General features: G+C 58.7%; 1 protein-coding gene across 3 annotated transcripts in view; it reads right to left on the bottom strand.

Moving 5' to 3' along the window:
* Positions 1-27167, bottom strand: part of SMOC2 (SPARC related modular calcium binding 2) — a 184753-nt gene that overhangs the window by 117263 nt on the left and 40323 nt on the right. For all 3 annotated transcript variants that reach the window (XR_010750017.1, XM_066372872.1, XM_066372873.1), the window contains exons 2-4: positions 14438-14609; positions 1826-1932; positions 479-578 (exon numbers count right to left, since the gene is read on the bottom strand). Coding sequence is in view for 2 of the 3 variants with exons in the window: in XM_066372872.1 (XP_066228969.1) it covers positions 479-578; positions 1826-1932; positions 14438-14609 (379 nt within the window). In the remaining variant the exon portion in view is untranslated. The remainder of the gene's footprint in view (positions 1-478; positions 579-1825; positions 1933-14437; positions 14610-27167) is intronic.

Raw genomic sequence — 27167 nt, 5'->3', positions numbered from 1 at the left:
CTCCCACCAATGGCCCTGCGTTCCGCCCACCGCGCCCTCTGACGGCAGCAGAGTGACACAGACAAGCCGCTCGTCTGAGACGGAGCCAGGAAAAGTGAGCTGCTTCTTTTCTTTGCAAAACTATATATACAAAACCAGAAATTTTGCTCCCCCCCCCCCAAAGAAAATATTTGGTCCTTTCCACAGCTGACTGCAATGCTTAAAGGTATTTCTAAAAACTAAGAGTCTCGAATCCCCACGACCCGGCCTGGCTCACAGCCCCACCATCCGTTGGTAAGCGGTCCTAATATTTTTTTAGTATTTTAGGGTTTCCTAATATTTGGGGGCTTGTCCGATGACACAAGCTCCCCCCCACTGCTCCTCACAAGACCACCACAGATGAATCTCCTCTGAATTATAAGCAAACCCCCGTAAGACAGCCGGAGAATCAGCCAGCTGAGGTCGGTGGGAGGTTCGCCCGTCAATTAATCAGACCTACCGGGGCACCTGGGCGTCTTGTGGGCCACGGCGGTGCCGCTGATGGGCCTCCCGTTGGGCGTGACGCACCAGCAGTATCCCGTGTAGCTGTGACACTGGACCTGGAGACACAGGATGCGGCGGTCAGGACCGGGGAGCCTCGCTGTGGACAAGGCCACTCCCCTCCTCTGGGGCCCGTGCTCCAATGTCCGCCTTCAGCTCCCAGTGAGGGAGCGTGAGACCTGACACAGGAGTCTAGACAGAGGGCGCTCCCTGAGCGCCACCGTGTGCTGTCCCCTGCACGGTTAAGTAGCTAATCCTCGTCACCCTGGAGATGGAGCCCGGACCCTAATCTTACCAGTGGGGAAACTGAGGCCCCAGGCTTCAAGAGACTTGCTCAGTGTCTCCCGTGTGCCCGGTGCAGAGTCGAGGACAAGAGATGGTGCTGGGCTGTCGGCCTGTTCTTCCCAACACCCCTCCCCCACCACCCGGGGCCCCCAGCACCTGTCCTGCCCCGGGAAAACCACCACACCGGCCAGAGGGGACATTCCCAGTAGCTCCAATCTGGCTCCATGGCTCTCTCTCCCTTTGCTTTCAAAGGTCAATCAATTGTTGCAACACAGGGAGAAGTCTCATGATCGTGGAGGGCTCACCGCAGACCCTGTGCTGTGATTCCCCCACCGAATGCTGTCGGCTAGCACTGAATTCTGGGACTTCCTCTTCCTTGGTGAGGAACAACAGAAATGACAGGATCGATGCTGGCACGCGGGGGGCTCTTTCCGGCCCCGCCTCTGACTAACACGGTTCAAGGACAGGCAGAGGCCCCAGGGGCCGCAGCCCCGGGTCCGAGCTCTCAGTGGGCACTGAGGTGACATGGACCCAGTGTGCGCTCCGCTGTGGCTCAGAGTGAACTAGGACTAGGTTCTCAGCAGGGAGCCAGGGAGCAGGTCCACAGCCTCACCGAGGAAGCAGTCCGTTCCGACTCGCAGCAATGACACTGACCGCGGAGCCCGGACGTGGGAAACCGTGCGGGGAGGACACTCGCACCCACTGACTCCCGGAAGTAGCCTGGGCAGGGGGCGGATCCCCCGGAAGTGGCCTGGCAGGGGCGGATCCCCCGGAAGTAGCCTGGGCAGGGGGCGGATCCCCCGGAAGTAGCCTGGGCCGGGGGCGGACCTCCCGGAAGTAGCCTGGGCAGGGGGCGGATCCCCCGGAAGTAGCCTGGGCCGGGGGCGGGTCCCCCGGAAGTAGCCTGGGCCGGGGGCGGGTCCCCCGGAAGTAGCCTGGGCCGGGGGCGGGTCCCGGGAATGAGCCTCGGCCCCTCCCACGCTGACGCCCACCCCCACGGCGGCTCGGGGGCAGTGGTGACCTGGCTGTAGGTGCCGTCGTCATCGCACTCCGGGATGAAGACCTGCTGGAACTCCTTCCGGGCCTGCTCCTGGGTGTACTTCCTCTCGGCCACACACCTGGACACGTCTGCAGGGACAAGCAGAGGAGCCGCAGTTACGTGACACGACGATGCCAGCGCAATCACGAGAGCGTGGAGACCGGGAGGCTGGCCGGGGCTCCGGGACAGAGGGCGGGTTCGGGCCACAGCTGTGCGTCACCCAGGGGAAGGCCTGCGTGGTCAGAAGAGCTGGGTCACCTCCACCCCTGATGAGCGAGGAAGCGGCTCAGGAGAGGTGACTTGGCTCATCCTGGTGCGGCGGGGACTTCGCTTCATGGGAAGTGAGGACACACAAGCTGCTGTCCAGCCAGACACAGCCAGACTCTCTGCAGGTCCAGGGACGTCCGTCTGAACCCATGAGCCTAGTCCACACACCAGGAGGGGACAGGGTCTTGAAGCCACTGATAAAATCAGACCAAAATCGCTGGCCCAGAGTCAGGGAGCCCTTGGGAACCCAGGAGAGCATGTGACACCCTGGCCCCACTGCCGGAGTCCACGTGACCCCTCAATCTGAAAACCACCTTTGTGGGTAAACACAGCGGCTCCTTTTCTCTGTAGGTAACTGTCCTGGGGATCACAAAACCATGCTAAGCTCCCCCACTTCCCCCTGAGGAGGCTCCAACCCTTAGACCAGGGGTCCCCAAACTTTTTACACAGGGGGCCAGTTCACTGTCCCTCAGACCGTTGGAGGGCCGGATTATAAAAAAAAAACTATGAACAAATCCTATGCACACTGCACATATCTTATTTTAAAGTAAAAAAACAAAACGAGAACAAATACAATATTTAAAATAAAGAACAAGTAAATTTAAATCAACAAACTGACCAGTATTTCAATGGGAACTATGCTCCTCTCACTCACCACCAATGAAAGAGGTGCCCCTTCCGGAGTGCGGTGGGGGGCCGGATAAATGGCCTCAGGGGGCCGCATACGGCCTGTGGGCCATAGTTTGGGGACCCCTGCCTTAGACAAAAGCTCGCCTCCCCTCAGCAGTCCGTCCCCCTCTGTCCAACCTTCATGCCTTCACCTTAAAATTGCTACAACGTAACTTGAAGTCAAGCACTCTGTTCCTTTGGCTCCTTAAGAAGCTCTGACTCAACAAACTAGTAAAAAAAAAAAAAAAAAGAAGAGGAAAGAAAACAGAAAAGTTTCAATACATTCCAACAGAAAAACACTGCTGAGAGAAACATCAGAGATTTTACAGCCTATGTTTTCTTCTAGGATTTTTATGGTTTTGAGCCTTACATTTAAGTCTTTACAAATTGGTAGTTACAAGCGAGTCAGGGGGTGTCATAGAGCCCAGGGAACATAGTCAATGATGTTGCAATAAGTAGTGCAGAGCCAGGCGGGGGCTGGGAGTACCGGGGCGGGGGGGGGGGGGGGGCACCTTGTAAAGTGTACGGCTGTCTAACCGCTGAGCAGTACACCTGCAACTAATACAAAATTAAGTTAAAAGAAGAAAAGGAAACATTTCAGCGCCTCTAATCCTGCCCTGGACACAAGCTGGGGAGAGTCAGTGGAAGCGATCATGAGGTTCCGTCTGCACGGAGGCCCCTCCTGGCTACCCAGGGGGCGCTGGGCTGACCTGCCTGGACCCAGGACGGGTGCTCGTTCCCGATGCTGGTTTCAGACGCAGGAGAAGGACGAAAGTGAGACAGCCGTTAACAAGGCCCCCTCTTCGCCGACCCCAGCCAATGAAACCTCTCTGAGGAGCCTCTGGCCAACAGAAGGCCTGGGCGGCCCCGCCTCGCCTCACGCCCGCGGACACCACCACGGGACAGGTTTCATTTCTTTGGCCTCCCGACCATGTAGCTCATTTGAATTTTAAGACTTGAAAAGAATGGCTTTCCCAAGTTTTCTTAAGTGTTTCCAGACTTAAATAACAAGTTGTCTAGAACTGAAAGGCCCCGTGGACTCCAGAAGATACTGCTTCAAACATGCCCGCTGCCCAGTGTCTTTAGGTGGTGACTTCTTGATTGCCTGGTGGTAAGAACTGCTGGCTATGACCAAGTGCCCTCTGGGCTGGAGCCCGGGCTCTGGGCCACGGCCGAGGGTGCAGGGGTTCAGTGTGCGGCACACAGACCTGGCCACTTGCAGAACGGCAGGCTGGGCTGCCGTGACTCCCGGGGACAGGCTCGTCCTGCCTTAGGGGGCTGCATGCTGCAGAAACCCCCGTGGGCTCAGGGCCTCCCGTCCTGACCTGTGCTGGGCCCGGCCGGCCAGCCCTCAGTGACATGTGGTTTTAATGCACTCTGTGTTTTAGCTGAGGAGAAATCACTGCTTTGCTGGACTCCTGTCCTCCCTTTTTTAGGGGAACCTGTGGTTTGACCGTCTAAAGGGAAAAGTGATATGAGCCCCAGCTCGCCGGCCGCGGGTGGATGGAGTTACAAATTACACCCAGCGTCTGAACTCTCGTGGGGCTCTCCAGAGAGCACACGTTTTCCAAACCGCGCGTGGGCCCGCTCCTGGACAGGCGCTTTCTTTCAAAGACGCCGCTTCTGCCACCGGTCAGAGTCCCTGAGCCTGCAGGCCCGGCGTTTGCTAGAACCCCTAGGCCAGGTCTGCGTGTGGCCCCTGCCCGCTCAGTCAGGGGCCCTCAGAGCCCGTGGCAGACCAGCGACCTGCCGCTGTCCCCCAGGAGCAAGTCTGCGGTCACCTGCGAAGACAGCTGCTGCCTCGGCCCCCTGCCGGCCCTCACTCCAGACGGCTGAGCTCGGGCACCGGGTCCCACTACAGAGACAGTGCAGCGGCCTCCCGTCAGCTCCGGAGACGCGCAAGGCACGAGGAGGCCCCGCTCACAACCACCGGGACGCCCGCCCGCGTGCCTTCTCTTCAGTTCTTCACTTTAGAGCGCCAAGGACACGGGACGTGGTCTGCCGGCCCACCCAGTTTTCACAGGCACCGTCCACTCCTGCAGCTACAGGAACTGCGGCCACAGCGGAGCTCCAGGACGAATGGCCGCAGTGTGTGCGGGTGAACCCGCCCCGTCCCTAACGTCACTCTGCTCCGTCACGGGGCTCACGGGCACACACTTGAGGATAAATGAAATGCCCCTCCTTGCAGAAACCAGAGTCTTCAGCACAGCTTCCAAATGACACTGCTCCCCGCTTTCTGCTTGTCCCACCGCCTCCTGGAGACACGACAGGAGGTCCACTGTTCTCCCCTCCTCCTGCACTGAGGAGGGGACAGCCTCCTCCTCCTACACTGAGGAGGGGACACCCTCCTCCTCCTGCACTGAGGAGGGGACAGCCTCCTCCTCCTACACTGAGGAGGGGACACCCTCCCCTCCTGCACTGAGGAGGGGACACCCTCCTCCTCCTACACTGAGGAAGGGACACCCTCCCCTCCTGCACTGAGGAGGGGACACCCTCCTCCTCCTACACTGAGGAGGGGACAGCCTCCCCTCCTGCACTGAGGAAGGGACACCCTCCCCTCCTGCACTTAGAAGGGACACCCTCCTCCTTCTGCACTGAGGAGGGGACAGCCTCCCCCTCCTGCACTGAGGAGGGGACACCCTCCCCTCCTGCACTTAGAAGGGACACCCTCCTCCTCCTGCACTGAGGAGGGGACAGCCTCCCCCTCCTGCACTGAGGAGGGGACACCCTCCCCCTCCTGCACTGAGGAGGGGACACCCTCCCCTCCTGCACTGAGGAGGGGACACCCTCCTCCTCCTGCACTGAGGAGGGGACACCCTCCCCTCCTGCACTGAGGAGGGGACACCCTCCTCCTCCTGCACTGAGGAGGGGACAGCCTCCTCCTCCTGCACTGAGGAGGGGACACCCTCCCCCTCCTGCACTGAAGAGGGGACACCCTCCCCCTCCTGCACTTAGAAGGGACACCCTCCCCTCCTGCACTGAGGAGGGGACAGCCTCCTCCTCCTGCACTGAGGAGGGGACACCCTCCCCCTCCTGCACTGAAGAGGGGACAGCCTCCCCTCCTGCACTGAGGAGGGGACACCCTCCCCCTCCTGCACTGAAGAGGGGACAGCCTCCTCCTGCACTGAGGAGGGGACACCCTCCCCTCCTGCACTGAGGAGGGGACACCCTCCCCCTCCTGCACTGAAGAGGGGACAGCCTCCCCTCCTGCACTGAGGAGGGGACACCCTCCCCTCCTGCACTGAGGAGGGGACACCCTCCTCCTCCTGCACTGAGGAGGGGACAGCCTCCTCCTCCTGCACTGAGGAGGGGACACCCTCCCCCTCCTGCACTGAAGAGGGGACACCCTCCCCCTCCTGCACTGAAGAGGGGACAGCCTCCCCCTCCTGCACTGAAGAGGGGACAGCCTCCTCCTGCACTGAGGAGGGGACACCCTCCTCCTCCTGCACTGAGGAGGGGACACCCTCCTCCTCCTGCACTTAGAAGGGACACCCTCCTCCTCCTGCACTGAGGAGGGGACAGCCTCCCCTCCTGCACTGAGGAGGGGACACCCTCCCCCTCCTGCACTTAGAAGGGACACCCTCCTCCTCCTGCACTGAGGAGGGGACACCCTCCTCCTCCCCGCATTCCTCTGCTGCGCTTCTGTGGTTGCCGTGAAAACAAGGCCCGCCCTTCCCTGTCCAGTGGCCTTGTTGCGGTTTGACTCTGGACATGTTATTTTTAACTGTTTGAAAATTAAATCCTCAACACACGGCCCCGTCATGTTTTTCTTCTCACAGTGATACTCCACGAGACACAAACTCTGTCAGCCCGACCGCTGGGAAGAAGATAATTCCGTGGCACGGAGCGTACCCACCGCATTGGGCAACCCCTTCCATCGTGTGCCAGCCTCCTCTGCAGAAGAGAGCCCGGCCCCTCCCCCACCACGATCTGCTCCCTGTCCCCACGGCTGGCCTGCTCTGCCCATGTCACACGAACGCCACTGGAAACGATGAGGCCCTCTGTGACCGCGTTCTCCGACAAGCATGTGTCCACAGCCACGTCCCTCCTCTCGGCTGAGAACTCCCTCTGTGTGGACAAACCATAACAGTCCACCTGGGCAGCAGTGGGTGGACTTCGGGGGCCCCACCTTGGCCATTGGTGCCACTATGAGCCCTCGGGGACAGCTCCTTGTGGAGAGGACCTCCTGGGTCCTGACAGTTCTGCACTGACCTTCCAGAGAGGCCACAGAACTGTTCCCACAGACACCGAACCGTTCACATTTCTGGCCAACTGGACACGGCTCCAATTACTCACAACCCTCGGCAACATGCAGTTCTGGTCCTTTACATTTACAATTGTCACAGCCGTCCCAGGTGTGAGGTGGCATCTACCTCGTAACTTTGGGATCGCAGTCATTTTTTTTTTTTTTTGTATTTTTCCAAAGCCAGAAACAGGGGGGCAGTCAGACAGACTCCCGCATGCGCCCGACCGGGATCCACCCGGCATGCCCACCAGGGGGTGATGCTCTGCCCTTCTGGGGCGTCGTTCTGTTGCAACCTGAGCCATTCTAGCGCCTGGGGCAGAGGCCACAGAGCCATCCTCAGCGCCCGGGCCATCTTTGCTCCAATGGAGCCTTGGCTGTGGGAGGGGAAGAGAGGGGGGGAGGGGTGGAGAAGCAGATGAGCGCTTCTCCTGTGTGCCCTGGCCGGGAATCGAACCCGGGACTCCTGCACGCCAGGCTGACACTCTACCACTGAGCCAACCAGCTAGGGCGGGATCACAGTCATTTTTAAACTACGGTCAATTTTTATCTTGTGGGAAAATCCAGCTCAACCAAAACAAACAAAGATAATATTAATATCTTAATTAAATAAAATGATTAATTCAATATCCTGCTGATCAAAGACTTCAATCACTTATAGTAAAACCAAAGGAAGACGCTCCAATGCAAATCTGATCCGGCGTCTGCGGACACTTTCAGTTCTTACGCAGAAGAGCAGGAACTTCGTAAGGAGACTGTTCCCTCCTGAGCCCGGGACGGCGTAGCTACCAGCAGGTTTCAATATGAAGACTTTTGATGAGCTGTTGGTTATCCTAATGAGGTTAGTAAGTGATTCATCTCCCTGGTTGTATTTTGTTTTGTTATTTCCTCTCCGTTGAAAAGTAAAAGAGGTCCCCTTCCTGGTGGGAATCCCAAAGCTCGTTTGTGCCTCAGGACACGTCAGTCCCCAAGGCTCAGCACGGGCAGTGCTCACTGTAAGCTGGAAATAACAGGGTTTTATAATGGCTATTTCTAATGATGGTCCCGTTTACACAGGAAGCAAATCACTTCCCACTTTGCTATAATCACGTAGACGGGGTGAAGCTGCCGTTGCAGAAGAGAGCTTTGCGGGAGAAGTCTGGAGAGCAACCGTTCCCTCGGAGCACGGTCAGGAAGCCGTGATGTGCACAAGTGACCGGACTCAACCGTCCTTCCGCCGGACAGCACTCCCCCCTGGGAAGGCCGTCCAGGACCCAGCAGGCTCCCAGGACGTCTGAGGAGACGAGGGTCACGGTCCCCTCCTGCACGCGTCTCCACGATGTGGTGCTAACACCGGGGACGCCGCGCCATGGGCCCCACTGGCCACGTGGGCGCCAGGACCTGCGGGGCCGAGGCGTGCTGCCCTTGCAGGGCCCACACGGGCAGCCCGACACGTGACACGCCTGGTATTTCCACTGGCCCCAAATGAGAGCCGACACTGTTGTAACACGTTACCCACCCATCCCTCTGAAGGCCAGACTCTGAGGGAAATGAAGAATTCTGGGCTGCAATGCTCTTTGGCATAAATAATATATTCTTCCCCTTCTCAACGAGGACAGAGCTACAAGCCAGACCCGGCCCAGCACCAACTGGTAGCCGGCAGCCGGGCGGCAAAACCGTCCCCCAAACCAGAGCCCTGTAGAGCTAGGGAGAAGCGACCTGAGTTTCCGTCTCAGGTAAGTGCTACCGTTGTAAACGCATACAGACAGAGACAGAGGACAGCGGGAGAACCGAGCACGGCGCTGGCATCGCCAAGTCATCAAGGAAAACGGCCAAGACAGACGGCACACTTCTGCCACAACACACGCGGGCGTTTTCCCGGCATCCCTACAGGAGACAACCGCCTGTCCTCTCTGTGATGACCGACGACCACGAGTGTCACACACCGAGGCGCACCCTCACCAGCTGGTCGCCGAGTCCTCTCCTGTCACGTCCAGCCTGGCGAGAGGCAGGGGCAGCTGCGTTGGCGCTGTCTCCTCGTCTCTCGGGCGGAACTAAGGCTCTGGGACCTCAGGGGTCGCCAGACAAACACGGAGGACGTTTCTTCACACCGTGTTTCCAAAAATTCCTGTCGTGTTTCTGATCACGGCTTGAGCTTGGGCATAACGGTGCCCCCTCTTGCTGGGACTGCTCAGGCCATGAGGAAGGACATCTCTAACTTCAGACCCCCTGGAACACCGTGGAACAGTCCAGGTGAACGGGAGCTGGGTAGGGTTTCTGCCCGAGGCCAGCACAGGGCACCAGCCACTGGGCAGTTACGCAGGGAGAGGCCTGTGGGAAGGAAGGACGCCACCTTCGACACGGAGCGGGACTGGCCTGGAGACCCAGGGAGAGGGGGAGCCACACGTGCACACACGCACTCACAGGCACGCACACGTGCACACACGCACTCACAGGCACGCACATGTACACACTGAAGAACACAATGGCAAGTTAGCAACTGACTGGTGGGAACTTGACTTTGCTCCAGGACGAGGTTCCTTGTCGCGGTTAATGGAGCCTCCAGGAGAAGCCAGGTGGGAACACCCGGGCTGCTCTGTCTCCCGCACAGGCGACACTGTCGGGAGCCTGCGGAAGGTGGCAGGTGACGGAGCCCCCGAGTGAAGGCGTGTGAGGAGCACGGTTTTGTGATCAGGAAAGTCTTCATACAGGAAGACTTCTTAAGGTTCACCTGGTCCAACTACCATATGTTACAGCCCAGGGGACAGAGGCACACATGCGTCCCCAGCTCAGCGGACAGAGAAGCCGACAGGCACCTCCTGGCCTGTGCTCCCTGCACTGGTTCCGTGATTCTCGAACTTGACTGGTCAGCAGAAAACCAGGATGCTGGCAGAGTGCGGGCCCTGGGGCCTGGCCCTCACTGACCCTGGTCTGGCTGTTCCGAGTGCCCACGCGGAGACCCACGCGGGCCGCGCCTCCTGTTCACGCCCAGCAGGAGGGAGGGAGGCGGAACGACTCCCGTTGGCCAGTAAAGAGCTGTCATCACAGGGCAACGACTCTTGTGAGGTCTCACACCATTTTTAATACAATTAAAGCAAAAATAGACAGAGGACAAGAAGGGCCAGGGGACAGACTGCTCTGCGGGGCTTTGCAGAAGGCCCACCCGGAACCTCGCTGGTCTCAGGCATGACGAGGCCCGTGCACAGACTGCTCTGCGGGGCTTTGCAGAAGGCCCACCCAGAATCTCGCTGGTCTCAGGCATGACGAAGCCCGTGCACGCTGTCTGTGGCACCACCCTCCACTGACCACTGACTCTCCAGAACCGTGCTCAGAAGCTGTGGCTGTCCTGTGGGGCAGCGTTCCCGAGATGCCCTCCACAGGAGGCCGCGGGTCACGCCCCGAGAGGAGGGCGCTGCTGCGGAGGCCGCACGCAGCCTGGTCCCGGCACAAGTGCGCAGACCCTTCCAGAGAGATGTGCCATCGCTGTGCTGCACCACAGGGGGTCCCTGGTGGGGGGTGGGGCCCCAGAGTCTGCTCCGACGGCCACTGACAGGTCTCGGCCCAGCTGCAGAGACGGTTCCAGCAGGCAGCGTGGCCCGGGCCTCGGCAGCCAGCACAGGGCCCCGGGGGACGGCGTTCCCAGAGGGCGCTAAAGCCAGGACGTAGAGCTGACCCACAGAGCAAAGGCCTGGGGTTCAGCGTCAGCGTGAGGGTCTCCGTGCCAATCACAACTGGCCAGAGGAAAGCCCATGTCGGCATCACGCAGGGTTCGCGCAGAGAGAGAATAAAGGCTCTGACATCCATCACAACCAGGACATTTCCATCCCCGCTGTGGGGACGCGCCGTGCCGTCCATCACAACCAGGACATCTCCATCCCCGCTGTGGGGACGCGCCGTGCCACGGCCACGGTGCCACCTCCCACCTGCCGCGCCCCCCAGTGACTCGCAGGGTGTGCCTGGCCTCGCTCAGGTGGCTGCTGCAGGAGTGACCGGGACAGCGACCGGGCCGGCACGGTGGACGTCGGAAGCACTCTGAAATGGCGCTCCTTCCCGACAAACTGGTCCGTCTGAAGCTCCGTGCTGGAAACCCCCGAGGAGGCGCGTGTCAGGTGCTCGTCATGATTGTGTTTCCAGAAATCGCAGAATGGTTCCAAGGTCTCCTGGCATGTGACTTTGCTTCTTTTTCTTTTCGGCTTTTTTTAATTTAATGCCAGAACTTTTGTTGAAAAGAAGAGACAGCTCCGATGGTCTCAGATCAAAAGAAAGCATAAATGTGTTTGCTGAGCTCTGAAAACACAGAAACTCCACAAATTTCTTTTTTAAAAAATTACGAGGAACATCATCAGAGCAAACCACCGCACTGCCGCTCAGGGTCAGGACGGACCGGACGTGAAGTGCATGGAACACTGCCCCTGGCTCTGTGAAGCAGGGATGAAAACACGTGGGTCCTTTCCGGACCCGTGAGCCCACGAGGGACCAGCCGCAGGACCGGCCCCCGCAGACCTGTGGAACGCCATCCCAGCACACCACACCATGCGGCACCTGGCACAGGGGCCACAGGGGGATGTATCCGCGTGACCTGAGTGACAGCAGGGCACGTCAGCCCCCTCGCCCTCGTCCACATGCAGGGGAAGGTCCCCGCTTGGGTGGGCGGCAGAGTCGCGTGTCTGTGCCCTCACAGAGCGGCAGCGGGCACGGCATCGTCTGCATCTGGCCAGTGTCTCTGGGCCCCGCTGCATGGGGCTCACCCCCTCTTCCCTGCACTGGGAACTCTTTCTGCCACGAACACTCGGGCGAGTCACGGGTGACAAATGTCGAACAGAGCTGGTGTGCCACGGGCCAGGCAAACGCTCCTGTGTGAAGGACAGGCCCCTGTGATGCGGTCCCATCTCCACCAGGAGCCGGGGTCCAGGCGCAAGGCTGCTTGTGGAGGGTGACCCTGACGAGAGGCGGGAGCCCCCGCCCCGGGCAGCTGCCGGGAGCAGACTCACAGCGCCCGCTCGGGCTGGCTGCAGGCGGGGCTCACGCCAGCAGGCGCACACGCCCAGCCGTTTCCCAGCACACGTCTGGCTCGCGGCCTCTCGTGGAAGTAACGTGACCCCTGGCTGCTCTCGGCCATGACGCACCAGATGCACGTGACTTCCCGGCCCGCGGGTGTCTGTGCGTTCTTTTATTTTAATTCTTTTGATTTAAATTAACCTTGCTTTTGTGAAGCCCTGGCCTGGGTCTCAGTGATCTCGACTCCTCGTCTGTCAGCGCAGACGGCTGAGGTGTGTGTGTGTCCGTGTGTGTGTGTCCGTGTGTCTGTGTGTCCGTGTGTTCCTGTGTCCGTGTGTCTGCAGCCCGGGCATGCAGTCACAGCCCAACCACTCCCTGGTGATGTGTGTAGGGCACACTAACCAGACACAGAGGGAGAGGGCATGGTTCCTTCACGGATGCTGCATCCATGGGGCCATGTGCCCGTAACCCACGACTGCCGTTTCCACTATGAGACATGCTGCCAGGCGCTCCCACACCCAGACCACTGACCGAGCACCCTGTCCCTCCCGGTAAAGGGGTCACACCCGAGCGCAGAGCCGTCTGTGGTGGAGAAGCCGCCTGTGGACACAGCGCACTCCCGTCAGGCACTGGCCCTTGCAGAGCTGCTTCTTAAACGAGGACTTGAGCTCCAGGTGCGCGGGCTGACTCGGTCTTTGCTGAAGGCACAGTGACAAATGTCCAGTGTTGCAGGAAGCTCGGGAGACTTGGGTCGGTCCCCAGAATGGGCCCCTCGAAGAAGCCCCAGGCTGATGCTGAGGTGGCCAGTCCTGGGGCCCCATCATGGGGCTCAGCCGTGCCCAGCCCAAGACGCTGTTCGCTTTAGTATCTTCAGTATTATTAAAGAGTCTGGGACTCAGGTGTAACTTGGCTGTGGCAGCACCTTATGTAGGAATCACATACTTTGTTGGGGTTTTCCTTACGGACACCCCAGCAGAGAGAAGCTGAACTACAACTCCATATTCCTTCACTCCATGCATCCTGTCTGGAGCGGCCCAGGGTCCGGGCACCCCACAGCTGGTCTGTGACGGCACCCGTCCCCGGGGGGCCTGGCACTACGGTCTGGGGCACAGAGGTCTGGAGGGGCTGGGGCCGGGAGCTGCCAGGCACACGAGCTCAGTGCAGGCACTTATATCTGCCCAGACTTTTCCTGCCTCAACTGCTGATGGCTCTCCAGTTCCCCTCAAAATCTAGTATCACAGCTCTCCACAGTCCTGACACACCCCACAGGCAGCACGGCCTTGGCTGGGCTTCCACTCCAGGACCCTCAAGACCCCCTCAGAGTCAGAGGAGCAGTGACCGCCCGGCACTGCGGCTGGAGCGGAGCCCGACCACAGGAGAAGCCCTGGGCCTAGTGTCGCACGCAGGACCATGCCCCAGCTCCCTGTCTGCAGAGCCCGCTGTCCACACCAGCTCAGCACCGGCCTCTCTGAGTGCCGGCTGAGAGGACGTCAGTCCCCTGCCCAGTGTCTGTCCTGCTGCGGGGACAGGGCTTGTCACACACGGGCAAACTGAGACCTCGGGTCCCAGGGCTCCGCTAGAAGGCAGGCTTTCCCGGGGATGTCCGCGGGAGCCAGGCCTGGCCTGAGGAAGAGGGAAGATCCTGTCTTTGTCGTGCAGGGAAGCGACTCACGTCTGTCACCTAGGACATGGTGCTACGGCAAGGAGGAAGAGCAAACTATTCAAAACCTGGCCGGGCTGGAGCTGAAACAACGGGGCCCATGGTGGTCAGAGTTCGGCTTTAAGGGGACGGTCAGATCTACCAGCTGGACAACACAGAACATCATCTCTCTAAGGGTATCAGGGGAAAGGCTGTCTCTTTCTGAACATGACTCTGCTTGTGTTTGAGACATCAGCATGCTCTGCTGAGCCCAGCCCTTCACTGAGCGTGGGCAGCATCTCAGTACCTCGCTTTACGTGTGCTGCTTAACTCTCCACCTGACCCTCAAAACTTACCCGTGTAAAAGCAGCACCGAATAAATAACAGATTCTCAGAAAACAGCCCGTGTCCACAGGCTAAAAGTTGAAATGAGAAGGAGTTAAAAAGAAACCAATGAATAAAAGTTTGGTGAGAACAATCTTGAAAGGCTTTGAACATATTCTGTGAAACCCTTGGAAATGTTGGCATCACAATAGCGTAAAACATTCTTAAGAACAGAGAGCATATTCAAGCAAAGAATGACTCTGCTCTTGAGAGTCAGAGAAATGACTCTTCTTACACACTCAGGAAAACTTCACGAATGTCACCCTCTTGCATTCTCACATATAAAAATGTGGTGAAGATGAGTACAGAATGCGTGGACATGCCTCGTAAGATGACCACAGAATGCGTGGACGTGCCTCGTAACGCTGGACGCCCCCCCCCCCCGAGTCTGGAAGAGTGAGAGCAGACCACTTACCTTTGCAATTTCCTCGGTAAGCGATTTCTAACTGGGGGTCTTTGCACTTGGCGCGCTGGAACTCGCAGCGGGACAGGAAGGTCCTCCCATCCGAGGCGCAGAGGGGCTTCTGTGGGGAGCCCCCGCAGTCCAGGCTGCAGTCTTTGTCCTTATCCTGATCGACTCTCAAAAACTGGGGGGGGGGGGGGGAGGGAGAGAAAAAAGGCCAGAATGATTTACAGCAAACAGACGGCGACTTGGGGCCACGGCCAGAAACGCCTGGGAAACCTCTGGAAATTCTGAGCCATCGTCTATGTCAGAACATCCACATCACCGATAATTCTTTAGATAATTCTCGAGATGAGGTCAGAGTTTAGGGCTGAGTCCATGAACGCTAAATGGCGTGTGAAACTGCTCCCCTGTGTGCATGCTGCTGTACCTTCAGTTGTCTGAGCAGCGGTAATTACTTCGTATTTGTAAATGAGCAGCAGTAGTTACTGTGTGTTTGTAAATGAGCAGCAGTAGTTACTGTGTGTTTGTAAATGAGCAGCAGTAGATACTTTGTATATGTAAATGAGCAGCAGTAGATACTTTGTATATGTAAATGAGCAGCAGTAGTTACTGTGTGTTTGTAAATGAGCAGCTGTAGATACTTTGTATTTGTAAATGAGCAGCAGTAGTTACTGTGTGTTTGTAAATCCACGTGCTAGCTGACTCTGCAGTGCCAGTCTCCGTCCTCATCGGGGGTGTTGGGAGTGACTGCCACATCCCATCACAGGGTCAGCTCCCCTAATGACACGGCCCCTCCCAGTCTCACCTGCGGCTTACACTCCCTTTGCGCACGCTCGCGTGAACTAGATTCCTGCTTACGAGTAACCTTGCCCATGCCCTGGAGGAAGCTACTTTTATGAAACGTCTTATAGCTCCGTAGGCTTGTCCCTCCCCGGGGATGGAGCCCATGTGGATAGATGGCCCTGTGGCCCTCCACCCCGACAGCCCCCAGTGACATTCTAGGTGCCCCGTCCTGGCCTTGGCTCCTCTGAGCCCCCCAGCATCGCACTCAGATGTAACGTCCCCCGCGAGGCCCGGGATCCAGCTGCCAGCTCCCGCACAGCCGTCCTTGGACAACGGAGGGTGCTCCCTGCCCACCTGACTCCCCGATCCCATGCCACGTGCTCCCATCGCACTCCTCCGTCACAGCAGACATGAGAGCACATCTCGGGGAGCTCCCAGGACATCGTCTCTGTGCGACAGGACAAATGGAACCATCGTGAGCCTTTGGTCATGGGACGTCACCAGCCCACAAAGGCACTGTCTCTGATTTAGGAAGCGTTACAATGTGTTGAGAGAAGAAGGGGAGGGACCAGAAAGTCGGGGGCTGTGGCTGTCACTGTGTGCTGTCGGTGGCAGGGGACCCTGTGCACCCAAACATAGTTTCCCAGCAATGCTCATGAGACAGAGGGAGCTCTTTCCAGATCTTTCCAGACAGCCCAGCCCCCCCCCCCCCAGCCTGAGCTGGGCGGACCCTCATCTACTTGTTTGGCATCAGAAAGAGAAAAGGGGAGTTTTTAAGCTCAACTGCTTCATTCCTTGAAAGATATCAAAGATCCCCCCTCCCCTGAAGCTCTGAGGATCTTAGATGGCACTGTTTAAAAGTTAGTCACATGCCCTGGCTGGTGGGCTCAGTGGTAGAGCATCGGCCAGGCGTGTGGAAGTCCTGGGTTTGATTCCCAGTCAGGACATACCAAAGAAGTGCCCATCTGCTTCTCCACCTTTCCCCTTTCCCCTTCCTCTCTCCTTTCTCTCTCTCTCTTTTCTCCTCCTGCAGCCAAGGCTCAAATGGTTCAAGCAAGTTGGTCCCGGGCACTGAGGACGGCTCCATGGCCTCGTCTCAGGCACTGAAATAGCTCTACTGCCAAGCAGCAACCCTAGATGGGCAGAGCATCGCCCCTTGGTGGGCTTGCCGGGTGGATCCCGGTTGGAGCTCATGCGGGAGTCTGTCTCTCTGCCTCTCTGCCTCCCTGCCTCTCACTTAATGATTAAAAAAAGAAAAAGTTAACCACATGCAGAAGCCGTGGGGAAGCCATGGGGGCAGAAAGACTCGGGAGGGACCGACGGAGGGAGGGCTACAGCCCTCACAGGGGGTCCGGGCAGGCAGGGTCCTCAGAGGCCCCACGCTGGGGTCCTGGGAGGGGGCCCGGGCAGGCAGGGTCCTCAGAGGCCCCACGCTGGGGTCCTGGGAGGGGGCCCGGGCAGGCAGGGTCCTCAGAGGCCCCACGCTGGGGTCCTGGGAGGGGGCCCGGGCAGGCAGGGTCCTCAGAGGCCCCACGCTGGGGCCCTCACGGGGGTCCGGGCAGGCAGGGTCCTCAGAGGCCCCACGCTGGGGTCCTGGGAGGGGGCCCGGGCAGGCAGGGTCCTCAGAGGCCCCACGCTGGGGTCCTCACAGGGGGTCCGGGCAGGCAGGGTCCTCAGAGGTCCCACGCTACAGCCCTCACAGGGGGCCCGGGCAGGCAGGGTCCTCAGAGGCCCCACGCTGGGGTCCTGGGAGGGGGCCCGGGCAGGCAGGGTCCTCAGAGGCCCCACGCTGGGGTCCTCACAGGGGGTCCGGGCAGGCAGGGTCCTCACAGGGGGTCCGGGCAGGCAGGGTCCTCACAGGGGGTCCGGGCAGGCAGGGTCCTCAGAGGCCCCACGCTGGGGTCCTCACAGGGGGCCCGGGCAGGCAGGGTCCTCAGAGGTCCCACGCTACAGCCCTCACAGGGGGCCCGGGCAGGCAGGGTCCTCAGAGGCCCCACGCTGGGGTCCTCACAGGGGGTCCGGGCAGGCAGGGTCCTCAGAGGCCCCACGCTGGGGTCCTCACAGGGGGTCCGGGCAGGCAGGGTCCTCAGAGGCCCCACGCTGGGGTCCTCACAGGGGGCCCGGGCAGGCAGGGTCCTCAGAGGTCCCACGCTACAGCCCTCACAGGGGGCCCGGGCAGGCAGGGTCCTCAGAGGTCCCACGCTACAGCCCTCACAGGGGGCCCGGGCAGGCAGGGTCCTCAGAGGTCCCACGCTACAGCCCTCACAGGGGGCCCGGGCAGGCAGGGTCCTCAGAGGCCCCACGCTGGGGTCCTCACAGGGGGCCCGGGCAGGCAGGGTCCTCACAGGGGGCCCGGGCAGGCAGGGTCCTCACAGGGGGTCCGGGCAGGCAGGGTCCTCAGAGGTCCCACGCTACAGCCCTCACAGGGGGCCCGGGCAGGCAGGGTCCTCAGAGGCCCCACGCTGGGGTCCTCACAGGGGGTCCGGGCAGGCAGGGTCCTCAGAGGCCCCACGCTGGGGTCCTGGGAGGGGGCAGGCACACTGTGGCCAGGCGGGCGTGGGCCGCAGCAGCTCAGACGGCAGGCACACTGTGGCCAGGCGGGCGTGGGCCGCAGCAGCTCAGCACACCCGCGAGGGAGCTGGCGATGGCCCAGCAGTGGTCATTTCCAGGCTTCTGGACGAAGGACTCAGGAAAGAGGCCGGCAGTCAGCCCCCTGAGGTGGTGGGTCTCCATTCAGCGTGGCTTCCAGGGCACGGGGTAGGGGGCTTTCCAAAGTGTTCCAGTTTACACAGCGTGCTCTGGTTTTACTTGGTAAAACAATCCGTGACCGTGTTAGCCAAGAGGCGAGTGAAAACAGACCACTGCCCTCTCTGGGTTTTACAGAACTTTGTTCTCTTACTTCAGAAATGGGCAGAACCAGCACGAATGAGCCGCGGGCGGGGCTCTGCGCTCTGGGTTCCCGCTTCTCCCAGAGCTGACTGTAAGGTCCCCGCTGTGCGGGTGCAGCCACGCAGCTCGGGGGACGAGGACCCCCATGTTGTACCTTAGGGAGTCCCTCCACCCACCAGGACGTCACTTCTTTTTCATAAAGTTCCTACCACAGCTCACTCCTCTCCTCCTGAGCGCTGGGGATCTGGGGGGACTTGTTCTCATAACACAGCTGGCCCCACTATGCAATACTGAGAGAGACAGAGAGAGACACAGAGACAGAGAAAGACAGAGAGACAGAGACAGAGATACAGAGAGACAAAGACACAGAAACAGAGACAGAGACAAAGACAGAGAGAGTCAGAGAGACACAGAGACAAAGGAAGACAGACAGAGAGATAGACAGAGACAGAGAGATACAGAGACACAGAGACAGAGACAAAGACAGACAGTCAGAGAGAGACACAGAGACAAAGGGAGACAGACAGAGACACGGAGACAGAGACAAAGACAGACACAGACACAGACACAGAGACAGAGACAAAGACAGAGAGAGTCAGAGAGACACAGAGACAAAGGGACAGAAACAGAGACAAAGACACAGAGACAGTCAGAGAGAGACACAGAGACACAGAGACAGAGACAAAGACACAGAGACAGAGACACAGAGACACAGACAGAGACAGAGAGAGCAGCAACACTGAACAAACTCGAATGTGCCACATGACCTGTCTTCACACGGAGCCTGTCCTGCGTGATGATTTTGATGGAAAGGTGGAGTAACCTAAATCCTGCTAATTCTTCTGTAGAAGAGGTGATCTGTTTGCATTTCCTGACACCCTAAGTGAGGAAATGCAGATGACTTCAGGGAAGACATCGTAATTATCACTTTTTCTAAGTGGAAAGAGACAGCCTCCACACCTGTTCATACAAAAAAAAAAAAAAAAAGGCCTAGCATTCAGGCATTTGGAATTTGACCATAATTCTTGATAATTTAATGGTGCAGAACTAACAATGGGACCATTCTTTGTCAGAAACAAGAGAACACACAGTGTGCGAGCACGTGGCCCCCTCCCCGTTTTTAATCACAATTAGATCCCGAGGGAGACAGTGCCCGGAAGAAAAGGAGCTTCTAGCCTAGTCCTGAACACACAAAGCCCTTGAAGGAAAACGGAACAGCCCCGTGCTAAAGAATCCACTCTTTATGAAAAGAACTGGTTAAGATAAAAGGCACTTGGCCAAATTTAAAACGAAATCAATTGGACCTTGAGCGACACTGTTGGGAAAAGAAGAAAAGAAGAAGAAAAACGCCCGGCCCCTCCGCGTGGCAGGCGGCTTTCTCTCCCAGAGGCTGCTGTTTGCACAGGTGTGCGAGCGAGAGGTGGGCACGCAGCATCTGCGCCCAGCACCTCCCCGTCGCCAGGCGGGCGGGTCAGACGCAAGTGGGTCTGAACATGGTGTCTGCTCTGCTTAATACATGCATGGGTCTGAGCCAGAAGAAAAGTTGGAACAAAATCAAAACGTTCGAGCAACAGGTTGAAACAGTCTTCAGACCGTAACCCGACAGACTCCCCCACCCCAGTGATGGAAGACATCTTTTACTGATGATGATAGAGGGGGGATCGCATCTGGTCCGCGCAAATGCTAAGAAGAGGGCCCCTAGCGCACACAACCCTGCAGCCGTGCGGTTCAGACCCGAGAGCTCTCTCAACACGGGACTTCAGACAGGGAGCGTGGCTCTCGCGGTGTCCAGTAGTCCAGGGACAAGGCTGCACGCGGCCGGCCAGGGAGAGGGGGGAACAGCAGTGCCTCCCATGAGGGCGGCCCCTGGGGGACCCCTGGGGCCGGTGTGGGTGGGGCGGTCACAATTCAAGCTGCTTTAAAGAGCAGTTTCTCCATCGTACAGCCTGCGCTTTCAGATTTCAGGATGAGTTCTCAGCTCTATTGGTTCAACAGGGAATCGAACCCTAGGGTGCCAACGTGGAGATGGAAACACTGAACTTCCTGCAAGTGTTTTCTTCCACATTTGTGTGGTGGTCACTCATTCCCTCCCTCCCTCCCTCCATTCCTTTCCCTCCCTCCCTTTCTCACTCCCTCACTCTCTATCTGCGGGAAGGAATATATGCCAATTCGTATGCGTTTTAAAAACACCCACTTCCATATTTTACAGTCTCTGCTTCCTTTTCACAACCTCTAAGGGCAAAACCTCACCTTGCTAAGATTATTCCAAAGTTGGATCCGGTTAGAACTGACTTTATTAAATAGTATCGAGCGGCCACGCCCTCCATCAGGCATGTCACCAAGCTCCAGGAGGTGAGAAGTCAGGGGAGGGGGTCTGCCCAGAGTTTAAAATCTAGAGGAGAGCAAGTCCAGGATCGCACGTGGATGCCGCGTCCTCTAGGGACCGCACACAACCACCATGTCAAGAGGCGATACAGCAGTTATTTCAAGGAAGATGCAGGAAGAAATGAGGACTGATTTCCCAGGGCCGGTGGCAGGGGGCACCTTTGACAGCAGAGGAGAACCCGACAGGGGGGGTGACAGATGTCGGACAGGGGGACGCAGGGGCTGGAGCCACATCTCTGAGTGCCACGCCCGGGGAACCGAGACAGAACTCAGGACTTGGGTGAACCGAGGGAAATGTGGTCCCTGCAGCCTCGCTGAGACGCTGGGCTGCACGGCTCCAGATGCTTCCTGTGGGTGGAACCACGTGGACACGCATACTCAGACCCCTGGAGATGAGAACAGGAGACATTCAGGCCATTGGTGTTTTTCTTTTTATTTACTGTGCTGCCTTCACTGTTTTGCTTGAATGGACATAACACATTTTTAAAAAATATTTTAGTTATTCATTTCGAGAAAGAGAGAGAAAGAGAGAAGGGGGAGGAGCAGGAAGCATCAACTCCCGTATGTACCCTGACCAGGCAAGCCCAGGGTTTCGAACCGGTAACCTCAGCGTTCCAGGTCGATGCTTTATCCACTGTGTCACCACAGGCCAGACCAACGTGACACTTTTTATAAGTGTTTTTATAGACTCTGCTGGCTTCTGGTCCCCTGATCCATCTTTTCCCAGAATTCTTTCAGCTCCGTCTTCAAGGTCACATTGTGCACGCCAGCTGTGTCCCTGGCCCTGCATGTGGGGACAAGACGTGTTGTGCCTGCTCCCTGCTCACAAACCCCTCTTCCTCCAAACATTTCTTTCTGATTGATTTCCCTCTGGTTTGCACATTGGTACTCATTTCGATGATAAAAACACAGGTATCTGCTTCTTCTTAGTACTTCTTAAGAGTTAAGTCAAGACAGCTCTTGGGTTATTAATCATTCCAGATACATGTTTATTTAAATTCAGTAAGAACATCCTTATCCTAAAAGTCTTCATCATAAAGTATCCTGTAAGATGTTATCTTAATGCAAGAATTACCTTTCGCAGTAAAAAAATCATCTTGGTCTAATATTTAGTCGTTATTTCTGTGGATTAGAGGCACCTTGTCCGCACAGGGTAGATCCTACCAACACCCCGTAACACACTGCAGGGGCTGAACTCGTGCTGCTGGAGTCAGCCCTGTCTGAGGGTCTCACAGGGGTCCCTCACTAGCCTCACTGCAGTGAAGAGCCAGTTCTCATCCGGGACGCCAGTAAGCATCCAGGAACGGGACGAGTGAACAGTTAACAACTCACCAGTTCTCCTCTGGCTACAGCTGCATGAGCCAAGTCAGTTCTGGACACGGGAGACTATTGTAGTGGACATTCGACCAACTGCCTTAGAGCCCATGGGACCGTCACTGTTACCGGGTAGAGACGACGCGTGTCCATCTATGTGGCCTCAGTGGCCCACACAGTGACTGCCCTGTGGTGGGTGCTCAGCACATGTGCATTTACTGAGTGAAGAGTGTGGGACCCCCTGTGTGATGAGGAGGACACGTGGCATGTGGCAGGGCAAGTGTCTGAGGAAGTGACGTGGGCATCGGGCACAAATGAGGGCGCGGCCAGGGACACGCTGGGCTGTCTCCGCAGTGACCGTCCGTCTTGTCCCGCGCAGACTCTCCCCTGCCCCTCCCCCGCGGTGCCTGGTTTCTTGCGCACCGTCTCCAAGCCATCAACAGAAACGCGGCCCTACAGCAACACCCGCCTGGAGAGGGAGTCCGTGAGGAGACAGGACAGGCGGGAGGAGAGAGGAGACGTGTCTGAGGATAAAGGGGATGTGAGCCTCGGGAGTGAGTTTGAGGCATTTTCTAGAAGGCCACTTGGTGCCCTGTGGAACCCCCGCGGCTCAGTGTCAGTGGTCACACCACCAGCGAGGCTGGGCATCCGAGCAGATCCCGGGTCCCCCGCCGGACGCGCTGGCTGGTGGACAACTCCTCGTACAACAAACGGGTGGTGGGCACACACAGCGCCCGGGCTCCGTCGCCCAGAGGTGCTGGCAGGCGGCACAGTGGACACGGGGCAGGAGACGGGGAGGAAAGCTGGCGGCTGGATGTCCACTGTGCTGCCACACAGCCACAGGGCCCCACCCCGTGTTAGAAAGTAGCTCTCCGTCACTAGACGTGTCACTAACAGGTCCCCTCCCTGCGGTGTTCCGGGGACGGCTGAGCAGGATGATGGACGGCAACAGCTCCCCGCGTGCGTGACCTGGCTCTCCCGCAGTATCAGACGCGTCGCTGATGGAAGACACTTCCTCCCGAGGGCATTCGACCAATTTCCCTTCAAGTTTCCTGCTCATTTCAAGGCATTTACAGCAAATTACACTAAAATACATGTTGGAGAATATCAGAGTAACCTGCAACGCCAGGAAACTCCTCCAAAAGCCGAGATACCAGCTCATTTGTTTTGTCGCCAAACCTCAGCGGAGACTGAGCACTGTACACTGGGGTGGCTTCCGCAGGAGGCAGGTCCACGGGGTCAGAGCAGGAAAGGGCCAGACCTCAGCGGAGACTGAGCACTGTACGCTGGGACGGCTTCCACGGGAGGCAGGACCACGGGGTCAGAGCAGGAAAGGGCCAGACCTCAGCAGAGACTGAGCACTGTACGCTGGGGTGGCTTCCACAGGAGGCAGGACCACAGGGTCAGAGCAGGAAAGGGCCAGACCTCAGCAGAGACTGAGCACTGTACGCTGGGGTGGCTTCCACAGGAGGCAGGACCACGGGGTCAGAGCAGGAAAGGGCCAGACCTCAGCAGAGACTGAGCACTGTACGCTGGGGTGGCTCCCGCAGGAGGCAGGACCACGGGGTCAGAGCAGGAAAGGGCCAGACCTCAGCAGTCTGAGCACTGTACACTGGGGTGGCTTCCACGGGAGGCAGGACCACGGGGTCAGAGCAGGAAAGGGCCAGACCTCAGCGGAGACTGAGCACTGTACGCTGGGGTGGCTTCCACAGGAGGCAGGACCACGGGGTCAGAGCAGGAAAGGGCCAGACCTCAGCAGTCTGAGCACTGTACACTGGGGTGGCTTCCACAGGAGGCAGGACCACAGGGTCAGAGCAGGAAAGGGCCAGACCTCAGCAGTCTGAGCGCTGTACACTGGGGTGGCTTCCACAGGAGGCAGGACCACGGGGTCAGAGCAGGAAAGGGCCAGACCTCAGCAGTCTGAGCACTGTACGCTGGGGTGGCTTCCGCAGGAGGCAGGACTAGGGGGTCAGAGCAGGAAAGGGCCAGACCTCAGCGGAGACTGAGCACTGTACGCTGGGGTGGCTTCCACGGGAGGCAGGACCACGGGGTCAGAGCAGGAAAGGGCCAGACCTCAGCGGAGACTGAGCACTGTACGCTGGGGTGGCTTCCACGGGAGGCAGGACCACGGGGTCAGAGCAGGAAAGGGCCAGACCTCAGCAGTCTGAGCACTGTACGCTGGGACGGCTTCCACGGGAGGCAGGACTACGGGGTCAGAGCAGGAAAGGGCCAGACCTCAGCAGTCTGAGCACTGTACGCTGGGGTGGCTTCCACAGGAGGCAGGTCCACGGGGTCACGGGGTCAGAGCAGGAAAGGGCCAGACCTCAGCAGTCTGAGCGCTGTACGCTGGGACGGCTTCCACGGGAGGCAGGACCACGGGGTCAGAGCAGGAAAAGGCCGAGTCTGCTGGAAACCACGTGCTCACGGTGTCTCGGTGAGATGCCATCCGCCAGCACGCAGGGGAGACGGCCCACTCCCCGGGGAGCAGCCGTGAGGTCTCACATACTTGGGTCAATTTGTACTTTTCAAGAGTGTCAGAAAGCAAACGCCCCATATAAGGGTCAAGGGCCTCTGATTTATGAATAGAGACCAGGCAGAGTCCAGTTCAAGCCTGCAACCAATCTCCAGTGAGACCCTCAGAGTTGCCAAAATGTCACCTACATCCCTTCCTCGCAGACCAGCCTCACATTTCTTCCTGTGTTCATGATCGTGCCCTTCCTGGCGCCAGACGTGGGCTGTTTACCAGGTCACAGCCTCGAGGTGGTCACAGGCCCCTGGGGGCAGTGCTCTCCCAACGGGTCAGGCACTAAGTAGGTTCTTAGCAAGAACTTGCCGCGTGAACAAGCAGACACTGGAATGTCCTGGTGACAGCCCTCCTGTGTCCAGTAGTCAGTGGGAGTCCTCTTCCCCACCCCTGTGGGGTCTCACACTCAACGGCTGGGCCGGCCACAGAGGGTTCTACAGAAAAGCGACTCAGGGAAGACACCCATCTCCCCGTATTCCTGTCCTCCAAACACCGACACTACCCCCAGCCTGAAGGGAGAGAAATTGGTGAAGGGAGCCAGAATCCCTTTTTCTGTGACTATGAGGTCCGAGTGTCCTTGGCTCCCGGGCCCTGGGCACAAATGCGGAGGTGGCCTCTTCAGATGGAATGTTGTCATGGCCCAGAGAGATTATGGGAAAGCGCACTAGGGCACCGAAGAAGAAACAGAGGTTCCCAGAGGACACCAAGCCCAGGTGCTTCTCTTGACCACTGGAGAGAGCCAGGCTCCCAGAGGTCACCCAGCTAGTCTGTGATGCAGCAGCTAGAACCAAACCAAGGACCTGGGACCTGGGTCCTACTCCCCACTCCATCACGCAGGGCGGGGCACCTGGGTCCTACTCCCCACTCCATCACGCAGGGCGGGGCACCTGGGTCCTACTCCCCACTCCATCACGCAGGGCGGGGCACTGGGTCCTACTCCCCACTCCATCACGCAGGGCGGGGCACCTGGGTCCTACCCCCCACTCCATCGGCAGGGCGGGGCACTGGGCCCGAAGGGGAGAGGCTACGTCTTTTTTCTCCAAGAGACCAACTCCCCTGGCTTTCACCTCCACCCACAAGGGGCACTTTCTGGAAAGAAGCCTCTGGAGCTGCTCAGAGGAGGGGCCGGAGGGACGGGTCCAGCGCCCCTTCTGTTGCGCCTCCCAGCTCGACGCGGTTTTCCCGTCCTCGCTGGCTCCCGTCGGGCATCCCGCGAAGTGTAAGTGGCTTTCCCACCCTCGCCTCGGGTTACACAGGACACAGATTCCTCACATTTTTAACACTCTGGTTATGTCAGGAGATAGCAGGGACCCTTACAACGGACTCCTCCTCACAGGTCTCTGAGCTGCAGCCTCTCAACTCCCTGGTAGTCCCATCACGACGGAGACGCACACGCACCAGCTGAGACGGCAGACACAGAGCTGCACTGATCGCTCCCCGCCGGCCCCTCTGTCCTCCATCACGGACACCTCTCCCCGGGTGTCGGCACGGCCCTCTCTCAGGGTGACACAGGCCGACCAGCGCCTGCTCTCATCTCTGCGTTTCACACCAACAAGACGCGTTCCATCGGCAGGTCTGGAGGCTCGGGGTCAGGCTGCCCGTGATCTGCCAGATGGCATCATTTCAGCTGAAACCTTGGAGCACACAGCTCGTTCCTCGCAGACCAGCAGCCCTGCACAGAACCCGTGAGCCATGTGCTCTCAGTGACACTGTGTTCCGTCAGAGCTGAGACCCCGTGCTCCATCACGCCGGCTGCATGTCAGTTCTCAAGGGGCCCCTGTGCCGAGTGCTCTCAGTGACACTGTGTTCCGTCAGAGCTGAGACCCTGTGCTCTATCACACTGGCTGTCAGTTCTCACGGGGCCCGGGTGCCGAGTGCTCTCAGTGACACTGTGTTCCCTCAGAGCTGAGACCCCGCGCTCCATCACGCCGGCTGCATGTCAGTTCTCAAGGGGCCCGTGTGCCGAGCCCACTGCCCGGGCAGGTGCCCAGTTTATCGGTCACCACGGGCACCGCCCCCAGACTCTGCTATCAAAGCTGGAGTTTGTGTGGTGACCTCCTGAACTAGCTCCCTAAACTCATATTTTTAAAGGAACAGTTGCAAAGCAAACACAACAAAAAAAGAAAACCACAGTAAGAACCCATTACACAGCTGTAACACTAGTATAACAGTGCTGAGAAAAAAACCTTGAAATCTCCGCCCCTCGTTATAGAGAAAGAATCACTTTCATTACGGAGGAGGAAAACGTGAAGGGTCTGCGGAGGGCGTGAAGAGGGTTCCGAGGAAACGCCACAGTCCCGTAGGGCCAGCAGGACCGAGAGAAGCCGGCGGGGTCACGGGGACGAGAGAGGGGATGTCACAGGGACGAGAGTGGGAATGTCACGGGGACGAGAGAAGGAACGTCACGGGGACGAGAGAGGGAACGTCACGGGGACGAGAGAGGGAACGTCACGGGGACGAGAGAATGGACGTCACGGGGACGAGAGAGGGGACGTCACGGGGACGAGAGAGGGGACGTCACCGGGACCAGAAAGGGGACGTCACGGGGACGAGAGTGGGAACGTCACGGGGACGAGAGAGGGAACGTCACGGGGACCAGAGAGGGGACGTCACGGGGACCAGAGAGGGGACGTCACGGGGACGAGAGTGGGAACGTCACGGGGACGAGAGAGGGAACGTCACGGGGACCAGAGAGGGGACGTCACGGGGACCAGAGAGGGGACGTCACGGGGACGAGAGAGGGGACGTCACGGGGACGAGAGAGGGGACATCACGGGGACGAGAGAGGGGACGTCACGGGGACCAGAGAGGGGACGTCACGGGGACGAGAGAGGGGACGTCACG

The sequence above is a fragment of the Saccopteryx leptura genome, chromosome 3 (genome assembly GCF_036850995.1).
Source record: "Saccopteryx leptura isolate mSacLep1 chromosome 3, mSacLep1_pri_phased_curated, whole genome shotgun sequence".
Classification (NCBI taxonomy): domain Eukaryota; kingdom Metazoa; phylum Chordata; class Mammalia; order Chiroptera; family Emballonuridae; genus Saccopteryx; species Saccopteryx leptura.
Note: the sequence above shows the minus strand (reverse complement) of the source record. Positions and strands in the feature narration are given on the sequence as shown.